Source organism: Ictidomys tridecemlineatus, chromosome 10 (assembly GCF_052094955.1).
Source record: "Ictidomys tridecemlineatus isolate mIctTri1 chromosome 10, mIctTri1.hap1, whole genome shotgun sequence".
NCBI lineage: Eukaryota > Metazoa > Chordata > Mammalia > Rodentia > Sciuridae > Ictidomys > Ictidomys tridecemlineatus.
In genome coordinates, this window is record NC_135486.1 from 29758240 (window position 1) to 29777240 (window position 19001).

At 51.8% G+C, this 19001-nt stretch overlaps 1 protein-coding gene across 2 annotated transcripts in view; it reads left to right on the plus strand.

Moving 5' to 3' along the window:
- The window catches only part of Igfn1 (immunoglobulin like and fibronectin type III domain containing 1), a 33986-nt gene extending 15242 nt beyond the window's left edge, over positions 1-18744 (plus strand). Inside the window, exons 13-26 of one of the 2 annotated variants that reach the window (XM_040277513.2) lie at positions 2469-2477; positions 4099-4211; positions 4671-4795; positions 5683-5824; positions 6198-6497; positions 7152-7451; positions 7936-8109; positions 9138-9266; positions 10580-10882; positions 11781-11869; positions 13285-13480; positions 14181-14480; positions 15408-15734; positions 16559-18744. In XM_040277513.2, the coding sequence (XP_040133447.2) occupies positions 2469-2477; positions 4099-4211; positions 4671-4795; positions 5683-5824; positions 6198-6497; positions 7152-7451; positions 7936-8109; positions 9138-9266; positions 10580-10882; positions 11781-11869; positions 13285-13480; positions 14181-14480; positions 15408-15734; positions 16559-16572 (2521 nt within the window). In that variant the 3' untranslated portion in view covers positions 16573-18744. Of the gene's footprint in view, positions 1-1939; positions 4212-4670; positions 4796-5682; positions 5825-6197; positions 6498-7151; positions 7452-7935; positions 8110-9137; positions 9267-10579; positions 10883-11780; positions 11870-13284; positions 13481-14180; positions 14481-15407; positions 15735-16558 lie in introns of those variants that run through there. The other variant, XM_078022571.1, reaches the window with a different exon arrangement.
- The last annotated feature ends 257 nt before the right edge of the window (positions 18745-19001 follow it).

The window sequence follows — 19001 nt, forward strand, 5'->3', positions numbered from 1 at the left end:
GGAGTATCCAGGAAAGATATCCGGTGGCAAGCACCCCCAAGAACCATCACTACCTGGAGGCAGAAAATCTATTCTGGGGGGCAGGAGTCCTGAGGCCAAAGCTGAGGGCTCACTATGGGAGGCAGGTGATCCAAGGCTAGGGAGGACTAGGGATGTGGGAAGGAGCTACCGAACTGGCCCGGGAGGCCCAGGAGATCTTGGAGACTGGGAAAGTGGCCAACATGAACTCCAGGGAAGGGGTGGCCAGTTCACAGATGGGGCCTTGAGCAGGGCAGGGGATGGCTCCAGAAGGTCCCAGTCTCCCCATAGCTGGACAGATGGGCAGAAGGAAGCAGGGGACCCCAGCAGAACACAGTCTGAGAGCACAGGTTTCTGGGATGACACAGGGTCCAGTCTCAGAAAGACTGGGACCCACCTTGGACCTAAAGTAGTGGGGTCCAGTGGAGGGGAAAAGGGTATGGTTGGTGCCCGGGGAGCTGGGTCAACGGAGTCTGGTCAGGGGATAGATGGCAGAAGCCACAGGTTACTTAGGTCTCCAGGCCTGGGTATGTCGAAGTCCGGGGGAACACAAGGAGATGCAGAAGGATTAAGAGATCCCAGAGCAATAGGACCTGAATCAGAATTCTGGAATGGATCAGGAGGCTCCGGAGAAAAAGGAGCCAGAGGTGAGATGGGCTATAAGTATGGCCCAGGAGGTAGCAGGGGAGAGGAATCTAGGAATGGGGATGGCTCAGGGTATTTTAAGGGAATAGATCCTAGAAATAGGGCTGCTTATAGAGATGGCTCAGAAGTGCCAGGAGAAATGGGGTCTGCTCCTGGAGATGGTTTTAGAGTCACCTCTGGAGCGCCTGTGAGGACAGAGTCTGAGGAAGGGGGTACTTACAGGCGTGGCTCAGGGGGACCTGGGGGGATGTGGACTGGAAATAAAGATCATCGTGGTCCTACAGGATATGGGTCTGGGAGCAGTGTTGGTCTTAGGAATGGCTCAGGTGGCCCTGATGGAATGCTCATTGATGAAGACCAGAATTGGGGTACACCCCAGGGCCAGGGGAAAATAGGCTCTGCAGAAGGGTACTGTCCTGATGGTAGCTTAGGGAATCCTGGAACAGTGGGGCCTGTGGGTAGAGGTGGCCCCAAGGCCCCTGGAACAGTGCAGACTATTAGGGAGGGATATGCAGAAGCAGAACCAGGGGGGTCTGGAACAATAAGGCCTTGGGGTCAGACTAGAGATTTGGGGGACTTCAGAGCCTCAGGGGCCCTGGGGACCTTTGGAGAAGGGAGTTTTGAAGAGAGGACAGGGGGTCCAGGAGCCATGGAGCCAGGGTCTCTGAGGGCAGGGGGAAAAGAGGCTGATGGAAATCGGACTAGGTGCCTTGGTGCCAGGGCCTCTGGAACTGGAACAGGGTTTGGGGACAATACCAGGCATCCTGAGACATTAGCTTCTCATGCTGGGGCTGGTTCTAAGAGCCTATGGGCGCATGGGCCTGGTGATGTGTTGGGTTATGGGGATGGGTCTAAAATTCCCAAGTCTCAGGGCATTGGGAGCAGAACAGCTTATGGAGTAGGGCCAAAGGATCTTGGTCTTGGAAGAATAGGGCCAGGGGATGAGGCAGATTTTGGAGATGGCTTAGGAGGCCTCAGAGGAATGGCAGCAGCAGATAAGGCAGGATATAGGGGTGGTGTTGGAGGTTCTGGGAATATGGGGTCAGGGGGTGAGGCAGGTTATAGCAGTGGTATTAGAGGTTCTGAGGATAAGGGGTTGGAGGGTGAAGCAGGTTTTAGGGGTGGTATTGGAGGTTCTGGGGACATGGGGTCAAGAGGTGAGGCAGGTTATAGGAATGGTATTAGAGGTTCTGGAGCTGAGGAGTTAGGGGATGAGACAGGTTATAGGAGTGTTATTGGAGGTTCTGGGGGTATGGGGTCAGGGGGTGAGGTAGGTTATAGGGGTGATTTGGGGGACATGGGGTTAGGGGAAAAGGCAGGTTATAGGGGTGGTATTGGAGGTCCTGGAGATATGAGGTCAGGGGGTGAGGCAGGTTACAGAAGTGGTATTAGAGGTTCTGGGTATAAGGCATTGGGGGATAAAGCAGGTAATAGGGATGATATTAGAGGTTCTGGAGATAAAGGATCAGAGGGTGAGGCAGGTTATAGGGGTGGTATTGGAGGTCCTGAGGACATGGGGTCAGGGGGTGAAGCAAATTATAGGAGTGGTATTGGAGGTCCTGGGGACATGGGGTCAGGGGGTAAAGCAGGTTATAGGGGTGGTATTATAGGTCCTGGGGATATGGGTTCAGGGGGTGAGGCAGGTTATAGGGGTGGTATTGGAGGTCCTGGGGACATGGGTTCAGGGGGTGAGGCAGGTTATAGGGGTGGTATTGGAGGTCCTGGGGACATGGGTTCAGGGGGTGAGGCAGGTTATAGGAGTGGTATTGGAGGTCCTGGGGACATGGGGTCAGGGGGTGAGGCAGGTTACAGAGGTGGTATTGGAGGTCCTGGGGACATGGGGGCAGGCAGCAAGGCAGGTTGTAGGGGTGATTTGGAACATTCTGGGGATGCTTTGCCATGGAGTGAGGCAGGTTTTAGGGATGGTGTAAGGGGAGCTGGAAGAATGGGGTCAGGGGATGAGGTTGGTTTTAGAGGAGGCTCAGGAGGATCTGGGGCAATGGGGCCTGAGAGCAAGATGCACTATGGAGAAGTTTCTGGGAAGCTTGGAACACCAGGCTCACTGATGGGAATGAGACACGATGCAGGACCCAGAGACCACAAAGCCATGGGGGAGGGGGCAGGATACGGGGTAGCATCAGAAGGTGGCATAGGCTCCTATGATGGTCCAGAAAAGGGCAGAGGAATGGGGCTTGCACATGGTACAGGTCCTGGGATAGCTGGAATGCTGGGGACTGCAGATGATGCTGCACACAGGGACAGCCTCAGGAGCCCAGGGATGCTGGGGTCACAGGAAGTGCCACAGACTCTTTCAGATGGAAGGGGCTCCAAGACCAGTCTTGGGGGCAATGGAACCTCAGGGATTCCTGCAGCCTCGGGGGCTGTTTGTTCCAAAGGAAAATCAAGTGTTGGAGAGTGGCAAGATGGTTCTGGGATTCCAGGGTCTCCTAGGGACAGAGGAGCTCCTAGGGGGGAGGGTGAGTCTCCAGGCCAAGCAGGGGATTTGGGGGCTTTTAGGTTTCTTGATGGTAGGAAGGCAGTAGAAGGTGAGACCTGGGCGGGGACAGCTGCTCTGGAGTCTGGACATGAACAGGACTTAAGGAAAGCAGGGTCAGGGACCATGGACAAGGACCGAATGGCTGGCCCATGGGGAGAGGCACCCCAGGGAGGGAGGGACTCACTACCAGGAGGCAGAAGGATGGGAGCAGGTTCTGGTAGCCCACCCTGGCAAGATGAGGAGTTTGGCCAAAGCAGCACACATGCTGGGAACCGCGTCCCAGGCTCTGTGGCCCATGGTTCTCGGCAGGAGAAAGATTCCACTTTCAGGGGAACCCATGAGGGGCCAGGGGACTCTAGAGGCAGGGAACATGCACCAGGCTACGGGGCTGCTGGTGGACGTCAAGGCCCATGGTCCCCGGAAAGCAAAGGTTCAATCTCTAGAAGGGGCAGATCTGGTGGTACAGAGGACTCAGGTGGCCTAGGCACAGGGAATTCCACAGAGTGGGGGGATGTTCTTGCCCCCAAACCTGGGGAGTCCAGACTGCAGGGATCCAGGAATGGCTTAGACGATTCCTTTGGCAGAAAAGGCTCTGGAGGTAGGTCAGGGAGGATCCAGGGCCCAGGCTCTCAATTAGGGCAAGGACAAGGAGGAGAAAGGGGGTCTCTTGGGGAGCAGGGGTTTTTGGAGGCTGAGAATGAAAGCAGGACCCTAAAGGAGTATGAAGAATGGGAGGTAGGAGAGTCTGGCAGGTCGGGCAGGAGGCCAGGTCCCCATTGGAGCAGGTATCAGGCACAGTCTGGGGTTGAGGCAGCGAAGAGAGGGGGCACAGAGGAGGCCAGAGGCCGGAGGCAGCTACCTGGCAGTGATACTGGAGAGCACCTGGGGGAGACTCAGAGTGGAGATGTGAGCCAGGGCACCCCCAGACATCTTGGCAGCAGGAAAAGTGCCAAAGACTGCAGGTTGGACATCCTTGAGGGGCAGAGTGCCATGCAGAGTTCCAGGTCTGGATACAAGCCCGGCACTGGCAGTGTCTCCCCGACGGCCGGAGGTAGGTATTCCTGGCTGGGCTATTTGGGGTGGGGTGCAGCAAAGCAGAAGTGTCCTGAACACTGGGATGCCTGGGCCATTCCCATCCGTGCCAACACCCCCATTTTCAGGAGCCTCTTGCAAATTCAGTAAACAACTACTTCCTCTTTGTGTAGACTGATTCCAGGCTGTGTGAGACTCAGAGGCCCCCTGGGTACCTGGTCTTAAAATCCTATAACCGAAATTCTAGAGTTGTGAAGCAGGCCAGAGATCCCCCTTCCCCCAGAAGACCCTGGGGACTTCCTATCTGTGTGACTCAGGGGCCCCTCTACCAGCCTAGGTCCTGCTGAGAAAAGTGGAGGCTTGTCTGTGCTGACCCTGGGAGATCCCAGTGGGCAGGACCATGGTGGCCATCCCGAGGGTGCAGTGCAGGTTATGACCTGGGAGGCTGGGCCTTGAGGACTCCTTTGTATATCTCCAGGCCCCAGGGGCTACTTCTCTCAGGGCTTGGCTGACACAGAGGTGCAGCAGGGGAAGGCCGCCACGCTTTCCTGTACCCTCACCAGGGACCTGGGACCTGGTGCCTGGTTTAAGGATGGAGTCAAGGTATTGTCCCCTCACTCTTTCTTTTTACCAACAAATGTGGGTGCCTGTTGGGGTGGGGGCAGGGACAAAGCAGAGGGATAGAAGGTAGAAGGTTGGCTAAGAAAATTGTTTATTACTCTTAATTTTACTTATGTACTCACCTTGAGAGAAGCTTAAATAGCCAGCAACTTGGTGCGTTTAAAATAAAAAAAAAATCATCAATGAATGTGGTGCCAGCCAATCCCGTGGCATACCCCTTGTTCTTCCACCTCCCCCAATGTCTTCTCTACACCTGCATCTGTCAAGGTCCACCCACCCTTCAAGGCATCATACAAATGCACCTTCCCATCCCAACCAGGGGCCTCTTTCGTCAGTCTTACAGCTCCTCTGTGCTCCCTCATAGCTCTCACATCAGGAGGAGATAGCATAGGGGTTCAGAGCACATGGCATCCGGGAGATCTGATTCCAGATATCCAGTTATGTGACTTTGGACAAGTTCCTTGCCTATAAAATGGAACTAACAATACTACCTTTTTTTTTTTTTTTTGTACTGGAGATTTAACACAGAAGGGATGTTACCACTGAGCCATATCCCCAGCCCTTTTAATTTTTGAGACAATTTAGCAACTAAGTTGCTTAGGGCCTTGCTAACTTGCTAAGACTCAACTCAAACTTGTGATCCTCTTGCCTCAGCCTCCCAAGTCGCTGGGATTACAGGCATGCGCCACTGAGCCCTGCTAATACTACCTATCTGATAAGGTTGTTATCACAGTTAAATGAGGTACGAAGCAAGGAGTGCCTGTGCAGGCACAGCTATCAGATCCCATAGCAACTGCACGAGCAGAGGGCGCTGGAGGAGCCAGGTGCGCATGGGAGTGACTGTCTCTTGCTTTGGCCCTGGTCTCCAGCTCACTGCCCAGGATGGGGTCGTCTTTGAGCAAGACGGCCTGGTGCACAGACTCCTCATCGACTGCGTGCAGGGCGCCCAGGCTGGGAGGTACACCTTTGTGGCCGGCAACCAGCAGAGCGAGGCCACCCTGACCATCCAGGGTGAGGTCCAGCCCTGTCCTTACCTGTCTGGCAGTCTCTGCAAAAGTAGATAAGCTTTACTTTGAAACCCCTTAATTTTTTTGTAGCCAGTCTTCAGCTTTTCAGTCTGGGAAGATGACTTATAAAACTAACCCAAGGTCTTCCCCTTCCAGTGTCTTATCTCCTTCCTTGCTAGGAAGTCCTTGGTGAGGTCCTTAGTGAGGTCTAACCCTGGTCCCTCCTGCTTTAAAGTTCATTTCCCTTATATGTCCTCATGAGGTGGGGTGTGGGGTTCCTTACTCTTAGCCCAATCTCCCTTCTGGATTTTTCTTTCAGTGTTCCCAGGAACCTGGTGCCTGTCTTCTTTGACTCTCTTGTCCTGTTTTTCCTCCAGATCCCCCCATAATTGCTCCAGATGTGACAGAGAAACTGAGAGAGCCACTGGTGGTCAAGGCTGGGAAGCCGGTGACAATGAAGATCCCCTTCCAGAGCCACTTCCCTGTTCAGGCCACCTGGAGGAAAGATGGGGCCGAGGTGGTGGGCAGCAGCCGCAGAGGGGCCCAGGTGGCCCTGGGGGATGGCTACACACGACTGTGCCTTCCCAGCACCAGCAGGAAGGACGGTGGCCGGTACAGCGTGATGCTAAGGAGCGAGGGAGGCTCTGTGCAGGCTGAGCTCACCCTGCAAGTCATAGGTGCCAACCCCAGCCTTCGCCCCATTCGAGGCCTGAGGGTCCCTGGGATTCCAGGTCCTCCCTGACTGTAGGGGCAGATCTGGGGTACAGTCTCTGCGGGCTCTGATTCTTTTTTGCATGTTGTATTGCATCCAAAGCCACCCCTGTCTGTCCTCTGTCTGCTCCCTATACTGAGCAGGAAGATGCAGTTTGGATGAACAAGGCCCAGGCTCCTGCTGGGAGGATGTGGTTATTCTCCCACAAGCCCCAAAGCACAGGGTGCTAGGGAAGTTGCTGGAGTGAGATTGAGGCCCCCAGCTTCAGTGGTGCTAGCAACATAGGACTGCTGTGTCCAGGAGGCTGAGCTGGTCCCATGCACCCACCCAATGGGGCTGGTATGGGTTAAAGCATTCCATGGTACATCTGTGTGTGTGTGTGTGTGTGTGTGTGTGTGTGTGTGTGTGTGTGTGTGTGTGTGAGAGAGAGTGTGTTGGGAAGTAGAGACCAGGGACATCTGTCTGTCTCAGGAAACCTGTGAACCTCTGGGTAATACCCAAGGCTCTCTGGGTAGTCCACCCCATTGCAGGCTTGCCCACTGTTGAGGGAAGGCCAACATGGCTGTTTTCCAACTTCTCTGACCCCTTTCTCCTCCTGCTCCTCTCCGTGGATCCTCAGACAAGCCTCAGCCCCCACAGGGCCCCTTGGAGGTGCAGGATGGCCGCAGGGCTGGTGTCTGCCTCCGCTGGCGGCCCCCGAAGGATGATGGGGGCCGGGTCGTAGAGCACTACGTGGTGGAGAGGCGACAGGCTGGCAGGAGCACTTGGCTGAAGGTGGGCGAACCCCCCACTGACAGCACTACCTTCACCGATGCCGGCGTGGAGCAGGGCAGAAAGTACACTTTTCGTGTGCGAGCTGTGACCTCGGAGGGGACTGGGGAGGCCCTGGAGTCTGAGGAGGTGTTGGTGGCTCCTGACGGTGAGAGAAAGGGCTGGGGCTGGCGGTTGGAACATTCTTAAATCCACATTGGGCCAGAGGGCAAGCAGGTCTGCCCCTGCAGCTAAAGGCCACTGGCTTCTGCCTGGGGCCTTGAAGTCCTTCTAAAGCCCAATGGAGACTCCTTGCCTCAGCTTGATTTGGGATCTGGCAACCAGGACAGGAAATAAGATTGATGGTGTCTGTGGGAGTGAAGGGACCGGCACACAGCCTGCTCTCTCAGGGCCCGAGTGGAGGCCAACATCTTTCTCTATCATATCCTCCTAGTTTGGGATTTCCTAACAGGGGACTTAAGGCTGAAAGATTTTGAACCTATCATGCCTGAATCTGAACAGTGTCCCAGAGCAGTCTAGCCAATCCCTACAGTCCCAGGAAAGAGTAGGGTGCCAGATGTCCCGTGCCTTCTACCCCAGAATCTCCTCATGAGCCTTAGCCTCTGGCTGACCTTCACCTTCTTTGCTCCCAGCAATCCCAGGGCCCCCTTCCACCCCGGCCATTCTATCAGCCTCCAGCCAGGGCATCACTCTCACATGGACAGCACCTCGGGGCCCTGGCAGTGCCCACATCCTGGGTTACCTGGTTGAGAAGCGCAAGAAGGGGAGCAACACCTGGATAGCAGTGAACGATCGGCCCATATCGGGTGAGCAGGCCTGAGGGATGCTTCTCATGGCCCTGGCTCCCAGTTGCTTAGACCTCCTCTGGGCATAGGAGCGTTGCCAGTCCAAATTGGTTTAATAGCATAGGTCTCATCCGGAATGATTTTGTCTTGAGGGGACATTGGCAATATGTGGAGCCATTTTTGATTGTCACAACTGGGTGCGGAGTAGATGATACCGGTACGTGATATGAAGGAGCCAGGGTTATGCTGACTATCCTACAATACACAAGAGCTCCCCTACTCCCAACAAAACCAAAGAATTATCTGGCAAGAAACATCAACAGTGCTGAGGTTGAGGAACCCTGGTTTACAGAAGTCCTGGGTTGGAGCCAGAGATGAAGGTGTGAGTCCTGGGCCCTCTACTTCTGACCTTGTCTTTGGGTAGCCCTCTTCTTCTCTAGATCTATTTCCTCATCCACAAGTAGAGAGAATAGAACAATCCTCATGGTTCTGCCTCATTAAGTAGATTCCTAAGAACCAGCTGCTTTCTGAGATCAGAAAGAACTTGAAAAAGCCAAAGCATTGGGCAGATGCTAAGGTATCCCATGACCTTTTGCATTTCTGTGTTTTGCATGCTGTGGAAGCCAGGTTTGTGGAGGAAAGAAGGGACCAGAGCAGACAGTCAGGAGACTGGCTTCTAGTTGTAGCTGAACTACTTAGGAGCAGAACCCTCTCAGGGCCTTGTAACTCCACCTCCAGAAAGACGGAGATGAAGGGAGGGCACCACCCTCCCAACTCCACTACTGATTCAACTTCATTTAAATGAACAGCTCTGTAAGGTAGCATAATCTGGAGAGATTAAGGCACTTCAGCAAATTGGTGGCAGAACCAGATAGGGATTTGGGACCCCAGCATCTTTTCACCTTGGAGAGAACTGAGTCACACGTGGATGGCCAGAGAAGGGAAGTATTAGGGCCCAGCCTTGTTCTTCTTTGAACTTGGAAGCACCAAGATGTCTGTTCATCTCCTGGTCCCCCAGTGTGGGATTAATGTAGGATGTCTCTTCACAGAGAGGAAGTGCACTGTGGAAGATGTGCGGCAGGGCTGTCAGTATGAGTTCCGGGTCACAGCAGTGGCCCCCTCAGGCCTTGGAGAGCCTGGGCCCCCATCTGATGCTGTCCTTGCCCGGGACCCCATGAGTGAGTAGGACATCAACCCAAGGGATGGTGGTGGGATGGGTGGTGAGTATGGGATGGTTCTGAAGCCCAGTGGGACAGGACAGGAGGTCACAGGTAGGAGAAAGTGGCCAGGAGGGCTGGAAGATACCGGTTAAAAGGCCACCGGGGTGAGGCATATCTTAGGGGCCCTAAATTGAAATCAATCAGAATTAGAAGACTCCTTCCTAACCATGTCACTTGCTCTCTGGCTTCTGGGCAGGTCAGTCCCCAAGTTTGGCCAGGTGGCAGTCTATTTGAATGAATACACTGGGAATAGAATATTTTATAAATTTAATCATTCAAAGGGGCATCTAAATTTCAGTCCTAGGAAGGGCAAAGTGTGGAATGGAGGGATGAGGGAGGAGAACTGGCTGTGCACCTTTTCTTGGCAAGGAAAATCTCTCTTGACTACTCTATCATCAGTGATGAAAATGGAGATAGCAAATAGGATAGGCAGTGTTGGGGTAGTAGTCACAAGGGTGACTACATTTCCCTAGATGTTTTTAAGGGGGGGTTGCTGGGATTGTACCCAGGGCCTCACACATGCTGGACCAGTGCTCTACCACTGAGCTACACCCCCCACCCTATGTTTCTTAGATTCTTGCTACTAAGCAAAGTCTGGGCAGCATCACCAGGGAACTTATTAGAGTTCGCTCAGGCCTCACCTCTGACCTACTGAATCAGATCTGTGTTTTTAACCACATTCCCTGGTGATTTGTATACAGAAAGCACTGCCCTAGACCAACACTTTCCAAACTTCACTGGGAATTTATTTAGAGACACCCAGGAGCTCTTCCTGCCCTGTTGCTCAGGATGCACCCAAATCAGAATCTCTGGGGCTGCCCATATTTTTAAGCTCCCGGGTGGGTCCAACATTCAGCACTTTCCAAAGCCCTTCTACATGTACCCTGCCTTTCCTGTGTTCCAGACATCCCCCTCCTGGGGTAGGGAGCGCTGTTATTGCTTCTGTTTAACAGATGGGTCTGCTCTGCGTGCCCAGAGGCAGTTCTAACTCAGCACTTACAGTTCAGAAAAAAGACACAGTTCTAGTCTTCAGGGATAAAGGATCCTAAGAGGTCATCCACTAAAGTCCCCATTTTCAAGAATTAGAGAGGGTGGTTAGGTACTGGACAGAGGCAGAGTTTGGTTCAGGTAGGTGCTTCAGGGGCCACGAAGTGAAAGGACCCCAAGAGAAAGAAACTGTCTCCCATGGGAAGGCTAATCAATGTCCACCTGAGTGACCTCCACCAAGAGAGGCTGATGCCATTTCTGATATTTCCACTGTGCTTGACCAGGACCCCCTGGGCCTGTGCGGGATCTTCAAGTCACGGACACATCACACACCAGCATCACCCTGAGCTGGGTGGGGCCAGATGCCCAGGATGGGGACAAAGCTCAGGGATATGTGGTGGAGCTGTGTGGCTCAGACAGTCTCCAGTGGAGCCCATGCCACGTGGACTCTGTGCCAGGGACCTCCTTCACAGTCAAGGGGCTTCGGCCTCGAGAGGGCTACTTTGTGCGGGTGACAGCAGTTAACGACGGGGGCCACGGCCAGCCCACTGCCCTGGACACCGTAGTGCACACTGTGCCTGTTACTGGTGAGTGCCACCTCTTTCCCACACTGAGCCCTGCAGGCTCTTCCTGAGAGGGGCTGCTGAGCAGCCACCATGCATGAGCTGAGCCAGGATCCCCTCCCCAGCCTAACAAAGTAACATGTGTTGACACTTTCCATGTGCAAGGTGCTGGGCTGGGCAGGCCTAGTTGGAAATGGTTTCTCATTGCAACTCATTGATATTGATATTATTTTTATGCCCAACATACAGAGAAGGAAACTGAGATCCCAGGTCCTTTTCCCAATGTCTCACCCTTGGTATGAGGCAGAGCCAGGATTTGAAACGGGTGACTCCAAGGCACAAGGGCCGCTCAGCTCAGGCAGTTCCTGTTCAGGATGGAGCATGCCCCAGACCCCTTACCAAAAGGCGGACTGTCTTCCCTTTGGGTCTTAGTTACTTGAACCAGCTGACCTGTCTTTGACCCAAGTTGACACTGGGCCAGCCCAGCTGACCCTAGTCATCACGTGAAAATAAGGAGAAAAGCACACAGCACCTGGAGTCCAAAATCTCAGAATCTTGTCCTGGCTCTGTTCCTAACTCAGTGTGACCCCAGGCAAGTCACCTCCTGTCTCAGACTGGTGCTTATGTCACCTGCAGAACCAAAGAGATGGACTGTTTGTCACTTCCTTCTTCCAGGCTAACCCTAACCCTCTGCCTTCCCTACCCCAACTCCTGTCCCTCTCCTCCAGCATGTCCCCACCACTCCTGGGGCTCCCCTCCCCACTTTCTTCTGCCCAGTGCCTCTCCTTTGAGGTTCTTCAGCCAGATGGGATTTTAGCAGCAATTAGACTGGCCTGGCCTCCCCTTCTGCTTTGCTGCGTTGGTGACCGGGGGCTGGGGTCCAACCGTGGAGGGAGGTGACGAGCCATTTTGTGTGTTCCAGGCTGTCCCAAGTTCCTCATGGACTCCAAAGCAAAGGACTCAGTGATGGTCAGAGTTGGGGACACCATTCGTGTGCCTGTCTCCTTTGAAGTGAGTGGGTCTAGAAGGTGTGGGGAAGGGAATCCAGAGTGGCCGAGGGAGCCAGAGAGCTCTGTGGTTCTCTTGCCTTCGTCGTCGTTGTTGTTGTTGCTGTTTTTTTGGGGGGTGGGGGTCTGTAGTCAATGAAGTCAGGCCACAGGTGAGGAAGGAGGGAGGAGGGTCCTCTTTAGCGTCATAGCACATCCCTGGTGGCTGGGTGGCCTTTCTGCTCCCTGTACAGTATACACAACCCTCTAATGGTACCTTCTGGTACTGCACCTTCAAATTAGGGCTCTCACTTTTCCTCACCACTTTCGTCTGCGAATTCAGAGGGTCTCAGGATGATCCTTCACTGATGCTAACACCTCCCGGCTCTAGGGACACCATAGCACTAGCATAGTGATTAAAAGCACAGATTGCCTGGGTTCAAATTCCAATGTCATCACTGACTTTGGACAAATACCTTAACCTCTCTGTTTCAACTTCCTCCTCTTTCAATGGGGATAAATAGAACCTAGCTGAAAGGGTTGTTTTCAGAAGGAATCAATCCCCTGAAAGCACATGAACAGCCTGGTGTATGGCCAGCATTCAATAAGTGTTACTTTTATTATTAACATATTTGTTGTTATCAAAATCATTATTACCTGTGTGGGAGGCTCAGCAATGGCAGAGCCATAATGCATCTCTGCCTTAATCTAAATGACATGTTTTTAGCTATTAAACACTGGAGGACAATGGCAGCGATGACATGTTAAACATGTACTGAGTGTTCTCTACGTCCTCAGCCCTGCTCTCTGTGCGTTCCAAGTATTGGTAACTCCTTGAGTCCTTGGATTGTTAGTCCAGGTGCTAACAATCAGTTACTGTTAGCTTCCCCAGTGTGCCTGCCACTGAGGTTCCCACAGGCGGTTGGCAGTATGGTCATCAAGCAGCTGGACCAGTCTCCCCAGTCAGTTAGGGTCACCACAGTTCTAGACCAGACCACTATAATCGCCCTCTGCATTCTCTCCCTATCGCAGGGATTCCCAAGTCACCCCCTGCCTGGTCCTTCTCACTCCCGTCCAGCACCAGGTGAATCCAGATTCAGTGATGTTTTCTTGCTCAACGTCTTAGAGCAGAAGCTCAGTGCTTAGAGAATAAGACCCGGATGTCTGCATGGGCGGGGTGCGGGGGTATTGCCTAGCCTACCTGGCCAGCTTCCTTTCCTATTCCACCACCCCCACCTGCCAGCCCCACACTGCATCACCGCCTCTCTACTGGCCTGCTTCTGAACAGGCACTTGCCCACCTCTGAGTTTGCACAGAATTTTCCCTCCCAGAATGCTCTTCTCACCACTTCTACCCTAGGCCCAGCTTGAATAGCTCCACTTCCACACAACCACCAAAGCTCCCACTTCTCAACCCTTCCTTCCTCTCATTTTCCTCCAGGCTGGCCCCATGCCTGAGGTGACCTGGCTGAAGGATGGCTTGACTTTGTCCAAGAGAAGTGTGACCACCACCAAGGATGGCCTTACCCAGCTTCTGATTCCTACAGCTGGCCTCTCAGACAGTGGTCGCTACACCGTGGTGCTGAGGAACCTTCAGGGGAAGGAGGCTGCCTACGACTTCCTCATCAGGGTGGCAGGTGAGGTGGCATGGCTCTGGGCTCCAAGCACTGGCTGGGCCACTCACTGAAGCATAAAGTCTTCACCTGCCTGGGCACAGGTCTCAGCCATTCTACTGGCCTGTGTGTGCAAGGTGGCACACTGTCTACTTTTCCTCTGTGCTTGAAGACAGGAAGAAGGGCAGGGGGAGGGTCCCTTATGGGCTTTAATTATTCTTCTGACTCAGGACCTTAGGGACAATTCAGCCACATCCCCTCCCTAGGCCCCAGTTAGTCTTGGTTTGGAGCCCATGGGCAATGGTGGTCACCACCATTACAGCTCTGGAAAGACCCCATGGAAAGAAGTGACTGGGTCCCTTGTACAGGATAAAGGTTGCCCTCCCCCGAAGTAACTCCCAGGCAGTCCCTTATCCTGGAGAAGTCCCTGGATATTCAGACAAGATGAAACAGATGAATGGAGGGAGTCTGTACCTTGATTTTGTGAAAACCTCTGTCCATGTCCTGTCATTTCCCCTAAAAACTCAAGTGAATTAAAACGTATTCTTTTGGGAAAGGTTTTCTAGCCTCTACAGATAACTGTGCACCCCTGACCAAGTGCCCTCCAGTTACTTGCCTTCCAAGATTGCAACCCCCAGAAGACTCAGGGGCTCTGGAGGGGACCATACCAGAAGCCCTGCTGGGTCCCCTGCAGTGCATGCTCCCTCTACCCTGTCTCCTGCAGCATGCCCACAGGCTCCTGGGCCCATCCATCTGCAGGAGAATGTGCCCAGGACAGTGACAGTCCAGTGGGAGCCCTCTCCAGATGAGGTCCAGGTTCCCCCTCTGCACTACACGGTGCTGATGCGCTCCTCATCACACGGCTCCTGGCGCGAGGTGGCTGACCACATCCACACCAACCACTTCACCTTCCTGGGCGTCCTTCCTGGCATTGAGTACCACTTCCGAGTAGTGGCCAAGAATGAGCTGGGGACCAGCAGACCCTCAGACACCAGTGAACCCTGGTGCCTCCCCAGGCAGCGAGGTGAGGGTCCCCTGGAGGGGGAGAACTTAGCTGAGTATACTCTGTGCTTAGGCCACCTATTCTAGGGTGGTGGGATGTGCAGGGTGGGGCAGAGTGACAGCTATGGCAGAGATGGTGGGGAGCCTGTCCAATGAACTGGACCCTGGGTCCAGCCAGAACCAGAGCCATGGCTTGGTCTTCCCAGCTCCTGCCTGACCCTCTACTGATGTTCCTTGTGTTCTGATTCGGGGTGGGTCCTCTCTGCAGGGAGAACAAATTGGCCTGTGGGTGTTTGGGTGGATTGTATATTGGGGGGACCACGACAGAAGCCCTGCTGGGTCTTCAGGGAGCCCACCAGGGCTGTCCCTTCTAGAATGTCTTGGCTAGGGATCAGGAAACAGACTTCTCTACCTGGCTCTGTGTGAACTGTCGTTTAACTTGCCAACACAGGCCCTCCTTGGACTTGACTTGCCCATTTGGGCGAGATGAACAACTCTTGACTTCATTGGCTACATGCTGCCCACTTGAGCATCCCAGAATGGCCTTCCACATGCTTCTAGATGAGAGAGGGCTATAAATTTAGCCATAAATTTAGAAGTTAACATGTTTCTGAAAACAAAGTGTATGTTACAATCAAATAGATATGGACCTTAAAAGAGGTCACTAGAAAAAGCAGATTATAAAATCAGATGAGTGATTTAATTTCTATAAAATGCAAAAATATCTAGAAGTTTCTATCAAAATATTAGCTGCAGTCATTTATATACATGTGGGTAGAGAGATCATGATTGGTTCTTACTCTTATCCTTTGGATTCTGGGTTCTAATCTGTATGCAGTGAATGTGTGTTAGGCCATGGGCATCAGCACCGTGAACTTCCTATAGACTTGGCTCAGACAGGTCTTCTCACTTTCTGACCCTCCTCCCTGTCGCCCTGGTTTCCATGCAGGAAGATTCACAGTGAGGGCTCCCAGCTACCGGGAACCAGACCTGAGCCAGAAGCCCCGGTTCCTGGTGGGCCTGCGGACCCACCTGCTGCCTCCAGGATGCGAGTGTCACATGACCTGTGCGGTGCAGGGCTCACCCCGGCCTCATGTCACCTGGTTCAAGAATGATCAGAGCCTGGAAGGACACCCCACAGCATACAGCACTGATATGCTGGGCGTGTGCTCCCTCGTCATCCCCAGTGTCTCCCCTAAGGACAGTGGCAAGTACAAGGCTGTGGCTGAGAACCCGCTGGGCCAGGCTGTCAGCACTGCCACCCTCATCGTCACAGGTAAGGGTGGCTGTCCTGGCAATGGGCCACACTGGCAAGGGAGCAGGAAGAGAGCCAGAGGAACAGCCACCTGCCTGCCTTCAGGGAGCTGTCCCCTCTAGAGTGTCTTGGCTGGAGGTCAGGAGACAGACTTCTCTACCTGGCTCTGTGTGAACTGTCATTTAACTTGCCACCATGGGCTCTCCGTGGCCTAAACTTGCCCAGCTGGGCGAGATGAGCAACTCTTAACTTCAGTGGCCAGATGCTGCCCACCTGAGCATCACAGAGTGGCCTTCCGCATGCTTCTAGATGAGAGATGACAAGCTTCTTCTCTGTGACCACTCATAAATATGTCCAAATAGGGACATTTAGTACCTACAGGGCCATATTGACTCTCTCATTGTAATCTCCAGTAAAGCAAATAGTATTTATTGATAAGAAAACATTTCCCCCCAGTGGTACTGAAAATATATTGTATTTTGAATAGAAAAAAAACCAATAAATCCTAAACATTTTGACCTTTATGCAAAAATGACCCTTCAGCCCCAGGTCAGAGCATCTCTCATGGCATCTGTTCAGAGCCACTTAGGTGCTACCCTCAAATGCCCCAGCTTGTAGATACACATAGTTCCAGAAAGAATTAGGTATTTGGTGGTGGTTAGAGTTGCCCAGAGGGCTAGAGAAAGACTTTACCCAAGCTCTGAGAACATGTGGTGGCCGTGGATTTGAACCTGGACCCACTGAGGCAGAGCCTGCAGAGCTAAGCTGTATTGCCTTCACCATGGATAGGTGTGGGAGGGGCAGCTGCCCCTTGGAGACCAGCTGGAATATCCTGTGTCTTGCAGAAACCAGCTCCTAGCCTCGCCCTACTCTGGGATGGCCCTGCCCGGCCCCCCAGCCACGGGATGGATGACAGAACTCTGAAGCTTCACTTCTGATACCCACGCCAGCCTGGGGAGCTGATCCCGAAGGATGGAGTCCATGTCTTGAGACTCAGGAGTGAGAGGGCTTCTGGGGATACTTGCCCAGCAAGACAGAGAGTTCTTGGGGAAGAAAAAGAAGGGTACAAGTGGTGGTCCCAGAATAATCACTGAAAAGGATGATAGCAAACCTCCCAGGCCTGCCCACATGGATTTCTTTCTTCTCCACTTCAGGAGACCTGGAAAGAGCCCGCCTGCAGGGTGCTCCTTGTTTGCCTAGTCTGGGCCCCTTGGAGGGAGGGTGGGAGAAGCTGAGCCTCTGTGACAACAGGGAGGAAAGAGGAAGAAAAGTCAGAGGTCCTGGGTGAGAATAAGGGCATCAAGGGTGTGTGTTGGGGCATGGGGGATTGGGCGGGGGCACCTTCTGGACTTTCCTTCATTAAAACATCTAAGAAATTTTTGCAAATCAACTTGGGTTTTGTGTGTTGTAGGAAAGATTCCAAAGCAAAGGTTTATGTATACCAGGCTCCTGCTGGGAGCCGGGGTAGGCTCTGGTTCAAGGGAAGAACAAGGACAGAGTTAGGCTCTCCTGCAGTACAGGCCTACGCAGTTAATAGCAAGGGCAGAAAAGCCCAGAAAGGTTAGAAGCTCTATGTAGCAGAGGCCTCCCTTCCTCCCGGCCCATGCCTCCCGCATGCTTCCACCCTCAAGCATCCTCCAAGCAGCAGGGCTAGAGCCCTGTCTTGGGGGGTATACATAAGGGGACCACAGAACTGGTTGCCTAGGACTGGCAAATGCCTGTCCCTCCCCAGAGACAGAAACAGTTTGGGCTGGCGAGAATCCTAGAGAGCAGGAACACAATCTGCTCTTCACTCCCTCTTTTTGGATCCTGGTCTCTGCTTTCCACAGTCTCCCTTTGCACCCCCTCCCCCAGTTCTGTGGCAGATTCAGGAAGAAAGGAACAAAAATCACAGGACAGGGGGTGGGGACAGCACCAGACCTTCCTTTTTTGCTTTGAAAACCTTATAAGGTTTGTTGAAAATCCCATTGGCCATGTATGTACTTATGGGTGTATTTTTAAACATTTTATTCCTTATTCCTCTTCTATTTTCTGGAAAAGGTTGTATACAATTGATGTTCTATCTTCCTTAAATATTTGGTAGAAATTACCAAATAAAACCAGAGGGCTTGGAGTTTTCTTTGTGGAAGGGATTTGGCCACCAAGTGTAAGTCAATTTTTTCAATAGCTATATAAGGCTGTCCAAGTTTTCAGCGTCTTTTTGAATGACATTTGATAACCTATGACTTTCAAAGAAAATTTGTCTATTTCACCTTAACTGTTGAATTTATTGGCATAAAGTTGTTATAACATTCCCTTATAATCAATCCATTTACTGTTCTATAGGCTCTCCAAGATATTGCCTCTTTCATCCTTCAGATTGGTAAAACTTGTGTCTTCTCTCTTATGCTTAATCAATTGATTATCAATTTTATCAATCTTTTACAAGGACCACCTTTTGATTTCATCCATTTTCTCTATTGTCTGCTAACTTTGGGGTTTAATGTGCTCTTTCCCCTTCCTAGTTTGCTAAGGTCAAATCTTAGATCTTTAAATTATAGATTTTTCCTTCCCTTCTAATACAAGGATTTTTCCTTTAAGTGCTGTTTTAACTTCATCATATATTTTTGCACATTGGGCCTTAATTTCCATTCGGTTTGAGACATTTTCCAATTTGTCTTATTATTTCTTCTTTTACCCATAAATTATGTAAGGGTATATTGCTAAATTTCAAAGTAGGTGGGATTTCCTAGTATTTATTATTGATTTCTAGCTTGAATTCTGTTGTGGTTAGAGAAAATATTTTTATGATTTTAATCCTTTAAAAGAGAAAATATGTTTCATGGCCCCAAACATGGTCCTCCTTATTCAGTGTTCTCTGTGCACTTGGAAATAATGTGTATGCTGCTGTTGGGGGGGCGGATTCTGACTAATTAGGTCAAGTTGGTTAATAGTGTTATTCAGTTTTCTAGGTCCTTACTGATTTTCTTTTTAATTGTTGTCTCAAGTGTTTCAAAATGTCCTTTACTAAAATTTGCATTTTCTCCCATAATGGTGGTGTATCATTATTTGTCAGAGTAATAAGAAATAGCTAAGGAATAACTTCAGTATCTCCAGAGAGGGCAAGAATGAAAGGGAGGAGGAGGAGCAGAAATACCAAGAACTAGTATGAATAAATAGAAATATATCAGTAATCACAATGAGTGTAAGTCAAATTCTCTGGGTAAAAGAAAGTAAAAAATAAACTCCATGGTATTGTACCATTCTCTTCTTAGTAACTAATTTATCAAGTAGGCAAAAAAGTACTAA